The sequence below is a fragment of the Halichondria panicea genome, chromosome 5, assembly GCF_963675165.1.
Source record: "Halichondria panicea chromosome 5, odHalPani1.1, whole genome shotgun sequence".
Lineage (NCBI taxonomy): Eukaryota > Metazoa > Porifera > Demospongiae > Suberitida > Halichondriidae > Halichondria > Halichondria panicea.
The window spans coordinates 3,503,363-3,525,424 of record NC_087381.1 but is presented as its reverse complement, the minus strand read 5'-3'; the positions used below and the strand labels follow the sequence as shown (position 1 = coordinate 3,525,424).

Here is a 22,062-nt window from a genome sequence, read left to right as displayed (position 1 = left end):
GCGTGGCCTATGTAATGAACACTCCCAAACTATTCTCATACACTGTTCATTGTTTACCATCTACTCGCTTTCACCGTAACGGTTTTATCGGAAAAAAGAGTAACAGGAATGATCGTGAATCGGAGGATCGTATCTATAAAGCGTAGATAAGAAAAACAGTGTTTTTTTTCGCCTTCAAAGATCGCCTACAACTGTAAACTAGCAACGGATCACATGCGCACCATCAATACAGAGGCTTGAGGAGCATTCGTGTTTCCTTCACCCAACGCGGTAAAACACCTTTTACGGCCCTTTCCAAGTCCCCAAAACTTTGATTTGATGCCACTTGCTCTGAGGCATCGTTTAGAGATGACAAAAACATGATTTCGATTGTTGTGAAATAGCTAGAGATTCATGCGACACTATGTACCTCCTGCTACTATTATTATAGCTAGAACTGCCTAACTATACCTAGTGTATTGTGTTACAATTACAGTAGCATATAATTATGGCCTAAAGCATTTAATTGATTAAGCAGCAGAAATCTTATAATTTATACTGACAGTAAGACAATCTTGTCTCTTTTTTGTGTCTTTGGTCGTTGAAGTAGGCGGCCTTGATTAAACCACATGGAAACACGAATGGCTATTCGAGGCGCTTTTGTTGCCATCCCTCTATTCCTGTATCAATGATGAAAGCGAGTAGATGGGATTATACAAAATTAATAAACAATAAACAGTGTATAAAAATAATATTAAAATCAGATCGATTGTCAAAGATCGTTCATGTGTAAATCGGAAATCAACTGTAAAAAATCGATTATTAAAAATTGATTTTCAAAAATCGATTTTATATTGGATGCACACGCCTATCACATTCTGCCTGAATTTTATCGCAAACGGCGTTCCATATAGTTGTCGGCCTAGCTAGAAACAACTCGGCCTGGAATCGAGGCTAAACAATAGTCTCATGAATCAGCCGCACCTTTGGTGTCCGTCTGAGCACTCTTTACGTGAAGTCATTTCACAATGGAATGTAATACGTCACTGTACAAGCTAACAAAACCAACCACATCTGCTATCTCTGCTCAGCCAGCTTGCTGCTCAACTGGCATGTAAAGTTTCACTATTTGCTCTCCTATTCAAGTCACCTGATGCTTGTGAGCGATCTCATTGGTCACGTTGGAAATCCACCGTGGCCTATGAGTTCACGTAAAGAGGTATTAATCGTTCGGATTTTGATGGCAATACAAGCGTTCGAAGATAGCACATGTTCGATAATCGGTTGTTTACTCTATGCAAATTAAAGCAAAACAAAACATGGCAAGAGAGGTATTGCACAGCGCAGCTTGCACCACACTCACTGATAAGGAAATGCATATTATATCTGTATAATTATATGTGTATAGTGTAGTGTAGTATAGTGTAGTGTAGTATAATTGTAGTGTTATAATCACTATTAAAAATTAAGTGCGATGAGCACACTAAAATGTTGCATATAATTATTATAGCACGCTTTTCAAAAAAGTTATGCTCAGCACACTTCATTTTTACAGTGTGCAGGCATGGTCACTGGTAGCCTCAAATCCAGGCCAATTTTAATCGGCCTGGTCTCGAGGCTAGGTCACTGGTCGATCAGGGCCGGCCAGTATACAACTTACAAATGGTTAAAAGAGCAGTGTTAGAGTGCATGACAGTGGATGTTCCATCCGAAAAAATCCACACGACGGTTACAAAGTATTCCCCAGCATCACTTTTGTCTACCGATTGAATGGTTAAGGTTGAATCCTTTTCGTCCGAGAGTGGAACATTGTCTTTATTCCAAAGAAATAAGGAGAAAAAAACGTTAGAAGTGAGAGTGATACTGACACTGAAAGTCACATCTTCTCCAGGTAGTATATCCAACTGATCTACTGGAGAGGTGATACTCAGTTGCTGCGCTGTAAAAGTCAGAGATTTCATATAATATCAATACCACAAAACCAACTGCATGCATGCATGCATGCATGTATCTAAAAATATATAATTATAATTATATGCACTGAACTTGAATTCTATACGTTAATGCCACAATACAAAAGCTATAATTATAGGCCTGGAATCAAGGATATATATATCTATAACTATAAGCATGTCTATAATTACAGTATATATAGCTATAGAAGATAAATACAATTGACATGCACTTATATCTATAAAAAAAACCTGCAATACTGCTTGATGCCACAAACAAAAGAAGAACTGCAAGGGTTTGGAGCATTGTGTTGATTTAGTCGCTAGAGTTATCACTTTATGAAGCTGCACATTACTATAATATTGCGGATTCAATTTCAAGTTTCATAAAAAAAATGAGCTTGCACTCTCCTTTTATTGCTGTAGGTTGAATCCACTCCTTAGCTTCCTGCATGCTTCTGAAATCTCACAGTTTAGAATTATAGCAAGGAATCAATATGAGGGTACCACATTCTTTGTAAGGCCACTCCAAATGTTATTCATTACTATGAATATAAAAATTAGTCATCAGCCACAAAAATTCAGCCAACCATGTGCTTAGAGGCAACAAAGAACACAAAAAAAAGTAATTTCAATATTTCATTGAAATAATGGCCATAATAAGGGAACAAAAGCAGGAAGCGTGAGTTGGACGGGAAACTACAGTCTCATTTGGAGTGGCCTAATCAAGCTATAGCCATGCATGCATGCATGCAGGTGTCTCTGGAAACTTGTATCACTATACTAATTAAAAATTCTTGCACAAGTGTAATTGCATGCACTGCATGGCACTAGACATAATAACATTATATAAACTGTAAAAAAAAAAAAGAATTGTGCTGAGCACACTAAAATGTCGTGTATATAGCTTTAAAAATCGTGCTATATATGTATGTGTGCTTATGCATGCACTGCTCAACGCACTTTAATAGTCAAGGGACTAAAGCAGGCATTCACAAATCACGAGGCAAAGACTGCTCACGTGAGTACAAAACAAGTTTAAAATATATACAACTACATAATTATTAAGGTAACTATACCAAACCACATATAGTTATACTTTATAATAGGCTTCAAATTGCAAATTATAACCGTTGAATAGTATATAATTATACAGCTGGAGACTTCTTAAGTTAGCTTTTGCTCAGTTTTATTAATTTGACATTAAAGCTTCAACATCAATATCTGCCTAATTTATAGATCTATATACTAGCTTGTTGTGTTGAGGCAATCTATGCATGCATGGTATACAAACATGCACAGCGCTATTGCATTCAGGTTGATAATAATTATGGCTTGCTATATAATTTGTAGGTGTTTGTTATTATATATACATGCATCCATGCAACGGATCAAACCACATCTGGCTGGCTGCATTTACTAATAGGCCCCACCATGCATGCATGTATATGTTTGAACCTGTACTATAGCAGGACACCTCTTATTGCAGCCAATGTTGATTTCTTAAGATGCGCACGCACAGAACAAGGAATGTTCTAAATCCCATGGACAATTGAAGATATGCATTGTATGAATTAGCTGTTGCTTAGATACTAAGTGAACACTTAACACATCCCACTCATCTGCACGTATACAGGATCTTAGCCTCGATTCCAGGTCGATTAAATTACTTGTTGCCCGGTGATTGGGCAGATCAAAGCAATTCAGTGCTCTGTATATGGCATGTTGCAACTACCACAGCAACCATATATTGCACTGCATTATAATTATGGCATAATGCACTGGGATTATATGCACTTGCACTGTGTGTAAATGCAGTAGATTTTGAGAAAGAAATCTACTTTGGGACTTATGCCCCACCATCTTATCTTACCCAATAACTCATTTGGTCCGTTTTATAGGCTGCTACCTTTTTCATTGGTTGTGGGAACAATACCTAAGAATTTACTATAAAATTCAACGAATTCACAATGAGTTGATATCGTGAAATTTGATCTCGTGTGAGACAATCCTGCTAACATTATTCATGTGATTGATATTGATACTATTATAGTACATTGTACAGAGCACATTACAAACGAGTGCTGCAAGCTGCGCGGTGCTAATGCCTCTCGTCATGTTTTGCTTTTGCTCAAAAAGTATTATTTACGCAATTATTGTTGACACTGCATGAACCACATAGAAGAGAAGCATAATGGAAACAGATCGAAGTCTATATATACCTGATGGCCTGATAGTGATGAATTGATCTTCAGCCAGAGGATAGAAGCATGTAGGTCTATAGCCTCGGTCCCAGGCCGATTTTTTTTTAATAGAACGAAGTTGAAAAATATGTGGTTCATGCAGTGTCAACAATAATTGCGTAAATAATACTTTTTGAGCAAAAGCAAAACATGACATGAGATATGCATTGTATGAATTAGCTGTTGCTTAGATACTAAGTGAACACTTAACACATCCCACTCATCTGCACGTATACAGGATCTTAGCCTCGATTCCAGGTCGATTAAATTACTTGTTGCCCGGTGATTGGGCAGATCAAAGCAATTCAGTGCTCTGTATATGGCATGTTGCAACTACCACAGCAACCATATATTGCACTGCATTATAATTATGGCATAATGCACTGGGATTATATGCACTTGCACTGTGTGTAAATGCAGTAGATTTTGAGAAAGAAATCTACTTTGGGACTTATGCCCCACCATCTTATCTTACCCAATAACTCATTTGGTCCGTTTTATAGGCTACTACCTTTTTCATTGGTTGTGGGAACAATACCTAAGAATTTACTATAAAATTCAACGAATTCACAATGAGTTGATATCGTGAAATTTGATCTCGTGTGAGACAATCCTGCTAACATTATTCATGTGATTGATATTGATACTATTATAGTACATTGTACAGAGCACATTACAAACGAGTGCTGCAAGCTGCGCGGTGCTAATGCCTCTCGTCATGTTTTGCTTTTGCTCAAAAAGTATTATTTACGCAATTATTGTTGACACTGCATGAACCACATAGAAGAGAAGCATAATGGAAACAGATCGAAGTCTATATATACCTGATGGCCTGATAGTGATGAATTGATCTTCAGCCAGAGGATAGAAGCATGTAGGTCTATAGCCTCGGTCCCAGGCCGATTTTTTTTTAATAGAACGAAGTTGAAAAATATGTGGTTCATGCAGTGTCAACAATAATTGCGTAAATAATACTTTTTGAGCAAAAGCAAAACATGACATGAGATATGCATTGTATGAATTAGCTGTTGCTTAGATACTAAGTGAACACTTAACACATCCCACTCATCTGCACGTATACAGGATCTTAGCCTCGATTCCAGGTCGATTAAATTACTTGTTGCCCGGTGATTGGGCAGATCAAAGCAATTCAGTGCTCTGTATATGGCATGTTGCAACTACCACAGCAACCATATATTGCACTGCATTATAATTATGGCATAATGCACTGGGATTATATGCACTTGCACTGTGTGTAAATGCAGTAGATTTTGAGAAAGAAATCTACTTTGGGACTTATGCCCCACCATCTTATCTTACCCAATAACTCATTTGGTCCGTTTTATAGGCTACTACCTTTTTCATTGGTTGTGGGAACAATACCTAAGAATTTACTATAAAATTCAACGAATTCACAATGAGTTGATATCGTGAAATTTGATCTCGTGTGAGACAATCCTGCTAACATTATTCATGTGATTGATATTGATACTATTATAGTACATTGTACAGAGCACATTACAAACGAGTGCTGCAAGCTGCGCGGTGCTAATGCCTCTCGTCATGTTTTGCTTTTGCTCAAAAAGTATTATTTACGCAATTATTGTTGACACTGCATGAACCACATAGAAGAGAAGCATAATGGAAACAGATCGAAGTCTATATATACCTGATGGCCTGATAGTGATGAATTGATCTTCAGCCAGAGGATAGAAGCATGTAGGTCTATCTCTTTCCTTGGCAATCTGTTGTAGAAATTACAACAATGGGTAAGGAATCGTTATGATGAATTAGATGAAGTTGTATGTGAGCTCCTCCCTGACAAACAAACTGTAGTCTAGGTAACGGCCTTATCAGTCAAGTAGGCTAAAAATCTGTGTCCTTTGATGTAAGCTTTGATGTCTCTTTGTGCATATGTAGTTATAAAAAAAAAAAAAAAAAAAAAAAAGAAACCTTTGACTAGCTAGGAAGAGTAGCAGCAGTAGTAGTAGGAAGAGTAGCAGTAGCAGTAGTAGCAGTGCAAGCAGGACTAGACTAGATTAAAAAGTTGGTGGAAAGAATAACTGACCGTTTGGACGTCACCTGGCTGCCAGACTTTCATCTGGACTCTTCCCCCTGAGTAGCTGGCCTTTCTCTAAGCCACAAAACTGAGCAAGAAGCTGAAGAAGCAGCTAGACAGAGACATGTACCTAGCCTTGAGAATTGTGAGGCGTGGCTCAATTAGTTAGCCCAGCCCAGAGGAATTGTTACCGTGGGTACTGAACAACCGTAGAAGTAGGGCTACCCCTGGCTTTACTGAATTAACTAGCTGTGTCTGCTGTCTAGTTGGACCAGATTTAGCTAGATAATGGGGTAGAGAATAGTTGAGCGGTGCTGTGTGTAGCTTGAACTGTACTGGCTGGCAAGAATCTAGTAAGCACCCTATGCACTGATAACTCGTCAGAATGGAGGGTATGTTCTAGGGATCTGGACAGCTGTACATCCAAAGGAGCCAGGGAGTGCCAATCATCTTCTCCCAGTCTCTGACACGCTAAACAAAAGGAGCTAGAACTGGGAGTCCCAGCTAGAATTGCTAGCCGGATCTAGACTAATAGAATGACATGGAGGCGTGGTGAGGCCGGATCCACACTAATTGATCGACCTAAAGACGCTCCTGTTCCAGATTTCACGAATGGCAAGGAAAGGGCTATAGCCTCGGTCCCAGGCCGATTTTTTTTTAATAGAACGAAGTTGAAAAATATGGCCTGGTATTGATTGTATCTGGGCGTGGCAGGAACCGGAAACAAAAGCAGTGATTCTTTACATTTTGTTTCCTGCTTTTTTTCTGTAATACTAAAGGTGTACATAGAGGCATTTTACTCCGGTAAAAGTTACAGTAATTTAGCTCCGTGTCATGTTCTCAATTTATAGCTAGCTAGCTATGGCATGCAACTCGTTGTCTTGTTTGAAGCAAGATGGCCTCACTCTCATGGCAGAACAGGCCCAGGCTCTCAAGCTCCTGTTTGAGGGAAGGGACGTGTTTATCTGGTTCCCAACGGGGTATGGCAAGTCTCTCTGCTATATCAGTTGCTACCCTTTTTAATGGACTACAAGCTAGGTAGGACCAAGGCTCCTCCTGCTGACAAAAGTGTTGTTCTTGTTAATTGTCTCTCCCCTTGTATCTCTCATCATGAGACTCATGATTGACCAGGTCAGGAGTCTAAACAATAGAGGTGTTTCTGCTGCCATCCTCAGTAGCAATAAAGGAATCGACAAAGATTTGGTTGCCACTGCCAAAGAAGTGTCTTCTGGGAAGTATTTCCTGCTGTATACTGCCCCAGAGGCTGTTGTTGAAGACCACTGTTGGAGGATTTATTTTTTGTTGTACCACGAGTCAATGTATTAAAAAACCACGCCTAGATCACGCCCAAATACAATCAATACCAGGCCTAGTAGGCGACCTAGCGTTCAATTGGAGACGGATCGGCCGGGGGTCGAGGCTAGTAGGTCTATTGCATCATAGATTGAAGAGTTAGAGGGATAGGAAACGGTTTGTATCTCGAGTAACATCCGCGCTACGGTGCGGTTTAATCGAGGCCATCACAACAATATCTATTTCTACACTCAGTGCATAATAAACTACAAGTAACTGTGCTTAGTCCGTGCAACTCACTTATATTTCAAGGTCTATACCTATTGTAGTAGTCATAACCAGCACGCTTACACGTTACATGTTCCAATAGCTCTAAAACAGCCTTGGGAACATATAACTTTATTGGAAAGTCTCTTTTTACTGGGTGTGGTCAGTCATTAGCAAGTACTACACGTGGCTCATGGACTAGGCGTGTTTTAAGTTGCTGAAAGAGATTATGTCTCGAGGAAACACAGCTTTGGGAGTTACCCGGCAAAAGTGTGCTTAATAGCCTCGTTCATAGGGCGTAGCGCGGATAATTTTCGAGGCTCCACTGCAGATTCAATGTAAAATCATCACGTGCACCACTCCGTTTCCTATCCCTCTCTCTTCAATCTATGATTGCATTCCAGGCAGGCTGATTTGTAGTGTATGTGCTAGCCTCGATCCCATGCAGGCCGCACTTCATCGAAGAGTGGGCCTGGTATAATAATCGGCTGCTTGCACATGCGTAGCCAGATAGGGATCTGAAAAAAAAAGGGATTGGCTTTGTTTACTCGATGTCAGGAATGGAAGTTAAATTTAACCACAACACACCCCTCGAATTCTTCAGCAGTTGCGGGGAAGGCAAACTGGGCACTGGGCACAATGAAAGCACCACAGGTGCTGATGCCTTGGTGGAGATGCCAAAGCTATACGTACATAACATAAAGCTACTAATAGCCTGATGCAATAACTATTTTGCTGCATGTAAAACTAAAAGAGTGGGTAATGATTGACCATGATTGTTGTTAAAAACGATCGATGTCAAAAGTTTCAAGTAATATACGTTCTACAGTGCATGCAACAACCAAAGAGAGTAGATTTTTTTTTTTGGTACACATTTTTTACATTTTGTGGCATATCTTCTGAAATAAAAGTGATATGATCTATTTGAGTGCAGGTACGTAGACTATTGGCGCTTCCATTGGACCACCACCTGTTACATCACATGACATCATCAGTATAAAATGGCTGTCTGAAAATGTGTACTTCCGAAAATATGTTAGGAATAGAAGTAGCTTATTTGTTTGAGTTAAGATCTGAAATTTGTTGTGTATGTACCTGAGTATATTGCTCATCTTTTGAGCTTCAACGGAAGTCTGGGCTAATAGTAAGTTCTGAGAAATACTGCATTTTGTTGTTTTTTGGTGGCAAATATGTTAGGAATACAACTTTCGATTTTATATTAGTTAATGAGACTAACCATTCCTTGCAGTTAATTGGAGGTAATCTATGGGAGCGTTTTGTCTCACATAAGTCCAAACCAGGAAAAAAGTTTCATCCATGTGGGGCAGAGTCCCAGTCCTGCCTCATTCCGTACTGGATCGTCAGGATTTGCTACGAGTTCCGATGGTACCTTGTCGGTAGGTCAAACTAAACACAAACTACTAGCTGGTGATTTTATTATTGTCAGTACCTGTCGATTAATTAAAGCTTGTAGTCAAACACAAAGGGAAGCGTAACAATTTAGAGTAAGTACCCCTACGTATATACACCTTTAGTGTTGGATCTGAAACAAATTGAAACCACGCCCTGATACTCTCTTCCCCCATCCGTCTCACATGCTATTAGTAGCAAGTACTCGGTAGTAGTTATTTACACGTTGTAATCATGTATTACGTTTTCCTCGCAGTACATATATCCATTTCAGTGCTCGACATTCAACTGTTGTTGTCTTTCACTCTGATTACTGTTAGCGGACTTTTAGGTGGTAATAGTTGCAATTAAAAGTTGCTAGGATTGGCCCAGACACCAGCATTGTCATAATTCTATGCAGCCAGTGCTTACTGCATTTTATGAATACCATTTTGCATTGTTAATAGGCATGTGTAGACATTTATGAAATGCACGTGCATGAATTTGAATAACGTTGTGACCGATTGACATGCAGTTCTCCTATATGCTCATTTTTTCCATGTATGTATTTTGGTGTTTACTCCAGCAACTTTCACTTTTTGCAAATGTTATTACGTGTGTGGTTTAGTTTAATACTTATGTGCACATCCCAAGACAACAACTTATGTTTCACAGGCTATCTCATTACGTTGATCATCACCGATGCTAGCAAGATAGTGGTTGGTAGACTGAGGCCCAACTTCATGGACGTGTGTGACCCCGACTTCTCCCTGTTCAACTGTACAGATCCATACGGAAACCCGCGCTATGTGCAGGACTATGTCTGTCGTGGAGACAACTCCACTGTTGCTGCGTCAAGGTGCATAGAATAGATTTGAAAGTGCGTGTAACGATTATCGTATAGCAGGTAATTTTCGTGGGGTAAACAATTTGTTTAACTCGAAAACGGTGATTTTTGTAAGTAAAAATTTCATTGCCCGCACTGCATTCATACGTTCCAGTAAGCCACGCCTACGTTAACATTTCGTGGAGGTCAGCTTGCCCACGAAAATAACGAATTTTTTACCCCACAAAAATACCCGCTATACAGTAGTGAACTTGTGGTTGGTGTGCTTAAATCACATAATGATTACCCGTTGTGGTTACAAAATGAAATGGGCCAAAAAATGTAGTAATTAGCAATTGTTGACTTGTTCTCATTCTCATTTCACAGAGTCTCCTGGCCTTCTGGACACTCCTCAATGAGTGCTTATGCCTTCATCTTCCTCGCTGTGAGTTCGGAGTAACACTTTAAGCATCTACACCTCGGCACTTTTTTGGGGCAATGAAGCAGTATACACCTACGTTTAACCTATACTTTCCTGTTATACTGTAATATTTGAACACATCTGTTCATTCTGCACTATATCTTTATCTTAAGCACCTGACCATCCCATACCTTTTCTCTAGCTTGCAAGTCTATATGAGCTTTTACAAATCTGACTTTTTGTAGCTATATACATTGTATATATTGACGGGTTGTATCTCCTTGTACAGCTGTACCTGTCCTGTGTTCGGTCGACTTATCAGCGTTCTGCCTTCAAGCTCATGTTGATGCTGTTCTCGTTTATGCTAGCACTGCTGGTTGGGCTCTCTCGTATCTCTGACAACAAGCACCACCCTACTGACGTGCTAAGTGGCTGGATCATTGGGGGAGCCGTTGCCTTCGTTGTGGTGAGTCAACTACCATTACATCACCACTATGAAGATTATTATGCCTCGAGGCGTAACCATACGACGAATACGTAAAGCTGACTGTTTGTGTTTGTGTCTATTCCAGCTGTAACTGCTCAGCAGTTGCAATGCAACGAAAACTAACAGCTCTGTAGACTTCTAGCCGCGTTCTCTTGGATTTTGATATGTGGGTTGCATGAGTATGGCTAGTTTTACTTACAGTAAAGGCTGTTCAGCGCACAAATAACCATTTGTAAATTTGGCATCAGAGCAAGCAACACTTTGGTTGGCCATTAGTTAATTTGTAGGACACATAATTTTTCTCAAATCAATCAGCAAAGCAAAGAACAATAATTATGTAGTTTCCAATAAATAATTTATTATGCATCTAAAAAAGTTTCCCTATCAGCTAACAAGTATGAGTTACAGGCTCATCACTAGTATTATTCGTATCTGATGTGAACTTACACATCAGCTAGTCTGCTTTAGATGTTGAAATTCTGATTTAGTTTTCTGTACCGTTTTCCCTCTTTAATTAGGACAACCAGTCTTGTAACCTCACCACAGGAACAAGAGGTAGCACTATCAGGTATCCATCGGATCCTGGCCTAGACCTTTCACTAAAATATACCAGGGCATATAAAAAGAAAGAGGGCAGCTTGCGAGCAAAAACTGAATGGGCGGTGGAGAGTACAGTAGTATCTAGATTTCTGTGTACAGTACATAGTATATCCGGTTTGTGGCTTTAGTTTTTGGTCGCACGTATAGGATTGATAGTCAGTTGCATGCCCCTCTCTTTTTATACACCCTTGATATTACTTGACAGACTATAATTATAATTATGTACCAATGGTTTCCGGCTAAGGTTTGGGACTTTGTCACAACATCTATAGATAGTTTGGATCTTATAAAAGGATCGATGTTGCTTACATATCTACACATCCTCCGCAGTGCTCAAAATTGCAGTGTCGTTTCGGTTAGGGATAGATTTGAAGAAGATGTAACGGCTAAGGTCCAAAAATTACACTGAATAAATTGTGATCAGAAAAATCTGTCCAGAAAGACTTTAGTTCCGGAGATAATAATTGTTGGTATACACATTTTTTTACGATCACCCCCGCTTGCATCTAAACGGTTTCCCACAATAACAATTTTTTTAGTATGTCGTAGCTTATTCATTCACGTTACACAATGGCATCAGCATAATTTCTTAGATACATTTAAGTGCAACTGCTCACAATTCTACTCTCTACTGGATGCACTGTAATTATGCTGAGTCTGTTTTTTTGATGTTTAAATCACGAAAATGGGGGGGGGGGAGATTTGGGCGCGCGTAAGCGCGTTGCAAAATGTTTGGATACGCTCACTTTTGTTGATTACATCAACGTATCATACCTATGTGATGACATGTAGTACTAATGATTATGATGATGTCATTATTCTACAACATTTTTGGGTGGGAAGGTTCACCCCTGCCCCTCCCCCCACTAGATGAAACCCTGTCAGTCTCTTCAGAATCTTTCGTAGAAAAGTACAAAAAGCTTCTTTTCAACTTATGAGTTATTTAATAGCCTTGCACTAAAGTGCTATAGCTATATTTGTTTGCTACAAAGTGATAAAAGAGCTGCAAAGCTGTATACACTGCCAGAAGCAGCAGCCACATTGTGAACTTTAACCTCTTTGCAGATCCTCCTTGTATTGACAGCAAATGCACAATATCATACCAAACTTATATTTCTCTATCTGCCAAACCGTTTGCTCATGAATATTCTTATAATGATTTTTGTGCTGACTTCAACTATAAAAGCACATAATTATATGATAAGTTGTTATTCTGCATGTATGACAAGTTATATAGATATAACTCGTCATACATGCAGAATAACAATGGAAGATCTTCCGTTGGAACAGCACAAACTATTAGTATAGTCTTGAAACGGCACAAACTATATATAGTAGATAGTCAAATACAAAAATACTTCTATATTTTGCTTTATGTATAATGCTTTTTACTATACTGGAGGGCAGCACGATTTCTAAATGAAATTGTGTTCAGAGCCAACCTCCTGTGAGCTTTCTGTAGCCTTCTTTTTTTAAAATATATCTTCGTGTGCCAATGGTGAAGCTATACAGACTGTTATACCTAAGCTATAAGTGTCTATTCGAGCCATCATTTGACTAAAGTATGTGTTTCAGCTCATTGGTTGCTCATGCTTAATGAGTAAGCGGTTTATCGTAACCTTATTATAAGCTCCTAACATGCCACGAAGCATATTCTAGTGCTTGTGGGATTTTTATACTATTACAAGCAGCTACATGTATGTCTACATGTACATCATATAGTTTACATTTTCACTGTGCCATACTTTCTGCTGGATATCATTAAGTGGCGCCTGTATCGATTAAACGCCAGGTGTTTAGCGGCTAATTATGTCGTGACCAAAAGCCAGTCTACCGTAAACTCCGTCCCAGAAACTCAATAAGAAACAAACACCCTCGATTAAATTACAGTATAATTATGCCATAGAGTCATTTTTAGCCTGTTACCCTCAATGCAGGTGTACTTTAATCTTCGCTACTTTGGGGAGCTCAAGTCTGGTACAGGAACAGTTAGTTCAGAACAGTACCAAGTCATGGAGGAGTCTCAGAAAGTTGACAAAGAAATACCACAAAATAATGTATAATATTTTATATGACTGGGTTTTGTGTTATAGTGACTTTTAGATCACATTTGTTTTTTATCCAGTCTCATGCAGCTGTGCAACGAGTTATCTGTATTAATTACACTACACATTGAGTTTTAATACACATCCACATCAAATACAGTACAGTAGATCTAGTGCTAGAAGTGACTATATATGCATGGTTATAGCTATCATCGTGTATTAATTTTCATGCCAGCTATAGCATGCCATGCTTGTTACCACTAGACCCTGGGCTGTGTGTGATCTACCTGTTTATACTTGTAGTTCGAAAATTGGTCAGTTGAAAGGTTTCTCTTCCGATTGATCTAATGATAAAAGATGGCTCCAGCAGAATTGCGTGAATTTTTAATAACTCTCATCCACAAATATCTAGAGAAAGCAATAGCATATTTCCTAACACAACAACTGAACTATGCACTAAAGTTTTAATTGACAATCCAGAAGTGATTGGAGCGGCGAGTTATACCTTTATCAATTCAGCTACATTTTGATAAGCTTTGCCACATTGCATACAATGGAAGAAAAACAACGGTTTGTTTTCTTCAAGGAAGATATATTCTGGATGCTAACACTACACTCGGTGTCTTGGATTTATTAACAGTGTATAGTATACAATCCTTAATATATATAGATCCACCAATTGGACCAAAATTGAGGTCAGTGCATGGGCAAGAACTTGTTGCACAAATCTGCATGTGACTCGCGCGAAGTAGCATGCAGCTAGATATCGAAATTTTAGGTCCTTATAATAAATTCAATACATGTATACGTAGGCAAAATTAAGTTACGTTAATGAACTTTCCATCATGCACATGTCATGATGAAGCTGCTATAAGCGTACAAAACATATTACACATGCACTGTATAGACTCACATAATAAATTATAATACTATAGCATAGTTTCATAATGGCTTTCATCGTCACCAGCTGCAGGCTGAATAGTTTCATAATGTGGGTCTCTATCATCCGGCAGCGAGCAGTCTATCGTTTCTTTCTTTGGCGTTGAGTAAACATCTTCATTATAATCTAGTGGTGGCCTCTCAGGCTCAAAATGGTGTAACGGTGTACTCATGTATGTTGGGTTGTTGTATGGAAGATTCTCATTGTCGTCCAGTGGTGGTTTCTTGGGTTCAAAATGTGTACTCATGTATGTTGGATTGTCGTACGGAAGATTCTCATCATCATCCAGTGGTGGTTTTTCTATGCTGGACTCTGGCTCAAGATGGTGCAATGGTGCACTAGCGTATAACGGGTTGTCATACAAAATATCTTCAGCATACGGTTGTGTTATTGATACACTCTTCTGATGGTGTTTCCTCCCCACAGTGCTGCAGGATTGTAATTTAGGTAATTCCGTATATAATTTTGTCATAATTAGGAGTTGTGTATCTATTTTTATACTACGGTGACAGGGCCCAATTGGCGCAAGCTATAATTTTTGTGATCTATATACCGGCCAGATGATAGAGCAAAGAATTGCTTACGCAATTATAGGCTTAGTGTGCACATACTTTAAATGTTCCATGCCTGAGTTATGCGCGTTGGAAACTCGAAGCTGTAAAACAGCAGCATGAGAAGACGCCCACTCAAAGATTGCTAAATTGGGAAAAGTAAGGTAATGGTGGCTGCTTAGACAAAGCATTTCGAGTTGGATTCAGAGCATCAGATTTTGCAGAGAGGCAATAAAAGGACTGTAGATAACTCTATGTATACCAAGAAAAAATGTTACGACATTATACACTGTAGTGGCTATTGCTCAATACCAATATCTGCTCCAATTGGGCCCTTTTCCCAGAAGAGCCTGTATTTTATTTAGTAAGAAAATCAAAATGCAGTATACCGGTGTATAGTTTATCAAACCTATAATATTATGTTGTTGAAACTCACTAGCTTGCAATGATGATGATGGAACAGATCAACAGGAGCAGAACAAGCCCAAGGACAGTGTAGACTAGAACCAACCAGTCACGAGCATGGTAGACAATGTCAGGGAAAATGTCTGCAAATGAAAATAATTATTATACATGTACTAAAGGCACAAGTGAATCAGATTCTATTACATTATTACATGGTATATATATATATATATATATAGATTGGCAAGCTTTGTACTACAATCTATAAAACTCACTTATACAGGTTGGTACAAATCCACTCCATCTGCCCATCGAGCTAGAGTAGTTTCCCTCGCAAATTCTGATATAAAAGGAGTCATCGAAGTCATCGGGAACATTCAACCGATAGCCCCCTATACAGGTGTAGGTAGCATTGGTGCCTAGTTCATGTGGAGCTGTTTGATCAGTAGAGAAGTTGACGAATCCAAACATAGGAGCCGTCAGATTATGACACATTATGGCTGCATGGATTAGTGCAAATTATTGTTAATTGTTAAGCCAAACAGAACATGTACAATAAAATAATTAATTAGCAAGGCTGTCATTATGATGGTGTTCTGTCTTAAACTTTCCTATAATTATTATGTAGCTAAAATTGTTCTATCATGCTCCTTATGGTTATTATCATGGGTCGAGGGCATAATTATAGCCGAAAAGCACACGGTAAAGCTTATCGTGCGTGTATATAAAATGCTGGTGCTGAGATGCCTCGGTGGAGGCGCCACAGTTTTACTAGCTCTGCTTTTTTAACATTTACATGGAGAGAACTACAAAATAGTGGGAAATGGTTGAGCATGATTGTTAGAGAAGTGGCTGCTGCATGCATGCTCCAGTGCATGAAAATCAGCCCTGGTGACCGTCTAAGCATTCTTTACGGGAGTTCATGGGCCACAGTGGAATTTCAACATGACCAATGAGATTGCTCATGTGACTTGAATAGGAGGCAGTAAAGAATGAACGTGTACGTGCAGTTGTAGCAAGCAGTGATGTGGTTAAGCAGCTAGAGATCAATTGCGGAAGTGGTTAAAAAATCCTGTACAGTGTCCTAATACATTATGACGTAACGTACAGAGTGCTTCTCTCTGAGGTGCGGTTGATTCGTAAGACTATACTCAGTGCAGTGCTTAAAGCCATTTAATATGAGGAAAATTATTAATGCAGGAACAAAGCACATAGTAACTAAGACTCACCTTCACAAGCAGGGGCAGCTCCAGCCCACCCAGTGCTGACATTCCCTCCACAAACTCTAACTGGATCCCCTCCTGTCAGTCCTAGTCCAGCTGCACAGCTGTAGATGGCGTTAGTGAGGTAACTGAATGAAGAAGAAGTGGCGTTGGAGATGAAAGTGACCGAACCGTTGTTTGGAGCAGACAGACTCGAGCAGATTATACCTGAGGAGGTCAATGAAGACAATGATTGCACGGCTAATGGTAACTCAATGACATACTTTTCATAAAACATGATATGCATGCATATACCATGCAGAGTTATTGATTACAAATATTATGTGTACCTGCACACACAGGATAAGAGCCATTCCAGTCACCTATCACACCAGTCGAGTTGTCACTGCAATACTGCGTCCCTTCTCCCATTAAGTAGAACCCATCGTTACAGTAATGAGTGGCCACTGTTCCGTAGTCATACGGCTCTGTTTTGTCTGGACTGTACAGCGTTAAGACATTCTCAATCCGACTTAGGGAAGTGCAGTAGATAGCTGCATGTGAGTAATACATAAAAGCTGAGTTACTATAATTATAATAAATAATAGTATAATTTAATGCTATTAATTTTATATAATTATAGTAACTCGGCTTATGGAGCTTATTAAAATAACGACCTCATAGGCAAGCTATATTAAGTGAAGATCGCTCAACTGAGCAAATGTTAAAATACAAGAGCTTTTCTATACCAGGCCTATATAGGCATTTTATGTGAAGGGGTATATCACTCACGAGAGCAGACAGGGTCTGTGCCTTCCCACTGTCCATTCTCACTGTCTTCACTTTCACGACACACTCTCCTCCTAACACCTTCTCGAGAAAATCCCTCACGGCAAGAGTAGGTAGCAACAGTGCCATAGGCAAAGGACGAGGTTGTGTTAGCACTGTACTCTATATCTCCTTTCGTGACTTCCCTAAGAGCAGCACATTGAATTGCTGCAAGGAAAGCATAATGTATTCGTTAGTGCAATTAAGACTGCTATAGGAAATGCAATGAATCCATAGTATTATACATAATTATGTAGTATCCAAAGCACGACGTGTTGGTGTATTTTGGAAGAACACACAGTATATATCCGAGTAAACTTATAATTATGTTGCGGTTTGTGAAAATACGCCCCCAGGCCCCCTCTCATGCCTCAGATAATCTTGTATGAGCCTCTATGGAATGAATGGTGCAAGTGCAAACCCACAAGATTGGTAAAATGTTAGGGCTGCTTATTGATTGCTGTCCAAGCAGCACATGGTGTTTCATAGCTTATCACATGCAAACGATACCTTCACAAGTTGGAGCAGTTCCACTCCATTCTCCAGGCCCTTCTGTTGAGCCAATACATGTCCTCACTCTGTTTCCACTAGACAATCTGAATCCCACTTCACAGCTGTAGGTGGCATTGGCCTGATAACTGAATGGAGGGAGTGTGAAGACTGAGGAGAAGGTGATGAAGGCGTCCAAAGGAGCAGACAATTCTTCATCACATTCAATTACTGCATGGAGAGGATAGAAGGTGTCACATGCATGTACATGTACACCTGTAACACTATTTAATTTTGCTAACCATGCATGCATGGCATGACTTTATGATTGAAGAGAATAATTATAAAAGGATTTGAGGAGTACGGCCTTGAAAAAATTGTAACAACGTCTTATACTGTAGCGGCACCCTATTATGTTCATGCCATTACAATTGCGAAACAGTTGAGGCCCATACATACCTTCACAAGAGGCTTGAGTTCCATCCCACACTCCAGCTGGTGATGAGCCACCATCACTGCAGATCCTAGTCATGTTACCTCTCAGGAAGAAACCTCTTTGACAGCTGTGGATGGCTGTGGTGCCATATGCAAATGGCTCTATGGTGTTTGGATCGTAGACTGTTGCTCCATTGGTCAGGGCCGTGATTATGGGGCATGTGATAGCTGCAAATTATGGTATAAAAATGCTTACTGCATGCAAATTTCTGGTCCCAGGTGTTAATTGCACGAATTCCAGCTAGTGCAGTATAATAGTACATCACTTGTAAATTCAATAGCTATATACATGCCACACATACAAGTTTGTATACGATTTCACTCTAGACTTTTACATCCTGATCTGATCCATATACAGCATTCAATAAACGATGTGATTGGTATTAAATACAATAGTGACTTGTCGAAATGAACTACTCCACTTTCAATCAGCATACGACATTACCTTCACAGATGATTCTCGTCATAACATGGCTATCATTGATCACTAGCAGATCAACAGTAATAAAAAGGTAGCTTGGGTAGAGATTCTGTGGTCTACACTATAGAAGGTGGCTGGTATCATGATGTGCCATCATTATCAGCATTAGTACTCCACATTATTGTACCTATGCATATCGGTGTCTCGCCGTCCCAGTTCCCAACGGTGCTCAATCCATCCCCAAAGCAGCTTCTAACTTGGTTACCCTCCAGAAAGTAGCCTTCTTCACAAACATGAGAAGCTCTAGAGTTGAACTCAAGCGGCTCATTCATGTCTGGACTGTATTCAATCTGTCCACTCACGAGCGGAGGCAGCATTAGACAGAAGATTTCTGTGGAGTATATGCTTAGAAAAGGCATAATATTCATTTTACTCGAACATGCAACATAGTGTGTACGTATACATCTATCACTCCCCACATAGCCCGAACTTTCAGTAATTGTAGTTGCATGTACATGATTGTATTTTAATACCTCCACACATTGCGTCAGCCCCGGTCCATATTCCATTGGGAGTTGAACCATCACCACCACAAGTTCTGATTATAGACCCTTCACTAATGCCAAATCCGACATCACAGAAGTAGGTAGCAGAAGTTTTATAATCATAGAATAGGCTCACGGCAGTTGAGTACACAATTCTTCCATTGTCGGGAGTAGAGATACCACGACATGTAAGAGCTGTAGATGGTGGATAGTATATTGTATGGTCAATTACATTAATGATGATCCATCGACATTTAAAAGAAGAGAACAAGAAAACGTTACCGTATCTTATACCTTCACAAGTTGGAGCAGTTCCGCTCCATTCTCCAGGACCTGAGCTAGAACCAACACAAATTCTGAGTAGATCACCCCCCAACAGTCCAAAACCAACATCACAGGTGTAGGTGGCAGTTGTTTGGTAATCAAATGGAGCCATAGTGTCAGTGGTGTAGGTGATGATTCCATTGGTTGGTACAGTCAAATCAAGACATACAATTTCTACAGCAAGAAGATAATTAAGTCATGTATGTATGTAAATGGGTGTTTTGATAAAACGTGGTTAATGAGAAAACACTTGCTTTGGTATAGAAAGTGCGGTACACTAATTGCAGGTATACTGGTATATTGGGCGCCTTCTGATTAGGTATTTTAATTATATGTTGGGGAAATGCCCTTTGTTGGTTAGCGAATACAAACTCCCCTTTCGTTAGCAAGGCTATACCCTCTTGGAACTTAATTGGGCCCAAATTATCCGATCAGCGGTTATACATACACTCCTCTCCCCTCTATTGGCTAACGCCATTTTGTGATACAAAACCGACTGTCGGAATTTTTATCTAAAATTACCTATACATATAGGAGCAGCTGTGTCCCATACGCCAAATATACTGGTTCCGTTCTCACTACACATACGAGTATCGTTCCCATAGAGATAGAACCCATTATTGCAGGAATGGGTGGCAATTGTGCCAAACATTAGAGTGGATGTGGCAACACTACTGTAGACGATGACTCCATCATCCATCTCATCCAGAATGGGGCAAGTCACAACTGTAGAGAGGTTGGTATAGAGAGTGTGCTGTTATGCTAAAACTACAACCATGCAAGAACTCTTGGGTTATAATTATAAGAATTTGTAGACACATGTTCTCCTACGTAGATTTCCACATAATTGACTGACCATCACACATTGGAGATCGCCCACTCCACACTCCATTGGGACTGGAGTCATCACCATCACATGTTTGAGTAGCCTCTTCCCCAATCAGTCCAAATCCAGTATCACAAACATACGTAGCCACAGTACCGAAGTCGTATGGTGAGGTGGTGTCAGTAGAGTAAATGATTACCTCATTGTCAGGAACATTGAGATTCGAGCACATAAGAGCTGCATTAATGGACAGAAAACATGCACATGCAGTTTAATCAGAAAGCCTGTTCAACTATATGTACTGTACATTGATAAACGTTTCCTTGAATATCAATCACCAATCGCAATGCACTCAATGCAGATCGACAGGACGTACTAACCTTCACAAGTTAGATCAGTTCCACTCCACAACCCAGGACCTGAATTGGAGCCAACACAAGTCCTCACCCTGTCTCCACCAGACAGTCCAAAGCCAGCATTACATCCATAGGTGGCATTAGTTATGAGCTGGACTAAGCTAGTGGACCCCTCAGTAAACGTGATGAATCCATTATCGGGACTTTGTAGGGTGGGACACAAAATACCTGAATTAAATAAAGTGCAAGATACTTACATAATTTTCACCATTCTGTAACAGAATCAGCAGAGAAAACGTATTATGTATAGCATATAATTATACACCTAAACATTATTTGTACAAAATCGCAGCATTGCTATTGGCCCAATATCGCAGTCTTCTCGTTCTACAATCATACGATAACTCTTATAGTAGTTGTTGCTCACCTGAGCAAACAGGGGCAGTGTCAGTCCATCTACCAGCTGTACTGGAGACATCTCCATAACAAGTCCTGTTCTCCACTCCGTCTAGGAAGAATCCTTCATTGCAGATATAAGTAGCAACTGTAGCATAGTTAAATGCACCAGTAGTATCAGGACTGTATCTGATTACTCCATTGTTGATTATTGGCAGTGATGAACAAATAATAGCTATATGAATGAGAGAGAAAACAAGCATTAAACAAACTCCATCATTTCATTTATGTAAATACAGATCAGCTGCATAATTTATAATGTACTGCAAGATCATCTTGGATTAATGTGTCTATACTCAGGTATATTAAGGACTGGGACCTTCAATTATTGCTGAATCAGCTAAAACGCAGCCACGCCCACGATTTTTAATATGTTTTGTGTGTAAAAATTTTGTGCAGCTACTGATCTTTTTTAGTTCTAAAAACGGTGTTCTAAACCTTCCTTTTAGCTCTTAATTCTTAGTGTAGTAGGTAGTTCAAAGGCTTAAGCAGACATATCTGCTGGGAGAGAGCTACTTCTTTGGCCAAAGGTGAGATTTTGCACAAAACTTAGTCTTACAGCTGACAATAAGTGACATTTTAATTTTATAGGCTAATAACTTACTCTAAATAGAACATGATGCTCTCTCCCAGCGGATATGTCTGCTTAAGCCTTTGAACTAC

At 39.6% G+C, this 22,062-nt stretch overlaps 3 protein-coding genes across 8 annotated transcripts in view; 1 reads left to right on the top strand and 2 right to left on the bottom strand.

Moving 5' to 3' along the window:
• LOC135336172 (uncharacterized) overlaps nucleotides 1–2,531 on the bottom strand; it is a 36,803-nt gene extending 34,272 nt beyond the window's left edge. For 2 of the 4 annotated variants that reach the window (XM_064531897.1, XM_064531898.1), the window contains exons 1-2: nucleotides 2,184–2,531; nucleotides 1,640–1,918 (exon numbers count right to left, since the gene is read on the bottom strand). In XM_064531897.1, coding sequence (XP_064387967.1) covers nucleotides 1,640–1,918; nucleotides 2,184–2,238 — 334 coding nt within the window. In that variant the 5' untranslated portion in view covers nucleotides 2,239–2,531. The remainder of the gene's footprint in view (nucleotides 1–1,639; nucleotides 1,919–2,183) is intronic. The other 2 variants (XM_064531899.1, XM_064531900.1) reach the window with 2 other exon arrangements.
• Nucleotides 2,532–7,002: 4,471 nt separating this feature from the next.
• LOC135336183 (phospholipid phosphatase 3-like) lies at nucleotides 7,003–13,743 on the top strand. Its single transcript, XM_064531912.1, has 6 exons — nucleotides 7,003–8,937; nucleotides 9,043–9,190; nucleotides 9,858–10,041; nucleotides 10,396–10,453; nucleotides 10,719–10,895; nucleotides 13,454–13,743. Exons 3-6 carry the CDS (start codon nucleotides 9,926–9,928, stop codon nucleotides 13,577–13,579), a joined length of 477 nt encoding a protein of 158 aa, XP_064387982.1. The 5' UTR covers nucleotides 7,003–8,937; nucleotides 9,043–9,190; nucleotides 9,858–9,925; the 3' UTR covers nucleotides 13,580–13,743.
• A 590-nt stretch (nucleotides 13,744–14,333) lies between these two features.
• LOC135336171 (uncharacterized) overlaps nucleotides 14,334–22,062 on the bottom strand; it is a 45,546-nt gene continuing 37,817 nt past the window's right edge. For all 3 annotated transcript variants that reach the window (XM_064531893.1, XM_064531895.1, XM_064531894.1), the window contains 15 exons: nucleotides 21,371–21,574; nucleotides 20,968–21,171; nucleotides 20,618–20,824; nucleotides 20,284–20,487; nucleotides 19,732–19,935; nucleotides 19,426–19,632; nucleotides 19,080–19,283; nucleotides 18,436–18,639; nucleotides 17,998–18,207; nucleotides 17,452–17,655; nucleotides 17,010–17,213; nucleotides 16,687–16,887; nucleotides 15,733–15,957; nucleotides 15,489–15,600; nucleotides 14,334–14,929 (listed from right to left, as the gene is read on the bottom strand). In XM_064531893.1, coding sequence (XP_064387963.1) covers nucleotides 14,491–14,929; nucleotides 15,489–15,600; nucleotides 15,733–15,957; nucleotides 16,687–16,887; nucleotides 17,010–17,213; nucleotides 17,452–17,655; nucleotides 17,998–18,207; nucleotides 18,436–18,639; nucleotides 19,080–19,283; nucleotides 19,426–19,632; nucleotides 19,732–19,935; nucleotides 20,284–20,487; nucleotides 20,618–20,824; nucleotides 20,968–21,171; nucleotides 21,371–21,574 — 3,233 coding nt within the window. In that variant the 3' untranslated portion in view covers nucleotides 14,334–14,490. The remainder of the gene's footprint in view (nucleotides 14,930–15,488; nucleotides 15,601–15,732; nucleotides 15,958–16,686; nucleotides 16,888–17,009; nucleotides 17,214–17,451; nucleotides 17,656–17,997; nucleotides 18,208–18,435; nucleotides 18,640–19,079; nucleotides 19,284–19,425; nucleotides 19,633–19,731; nucleotides 19,936–20,283; nucleotides 20,488–20,617; nucleotides 20,825–20,967; nucleotides 21,172–21,370; nucleotides 21,575–22,062) is intronic.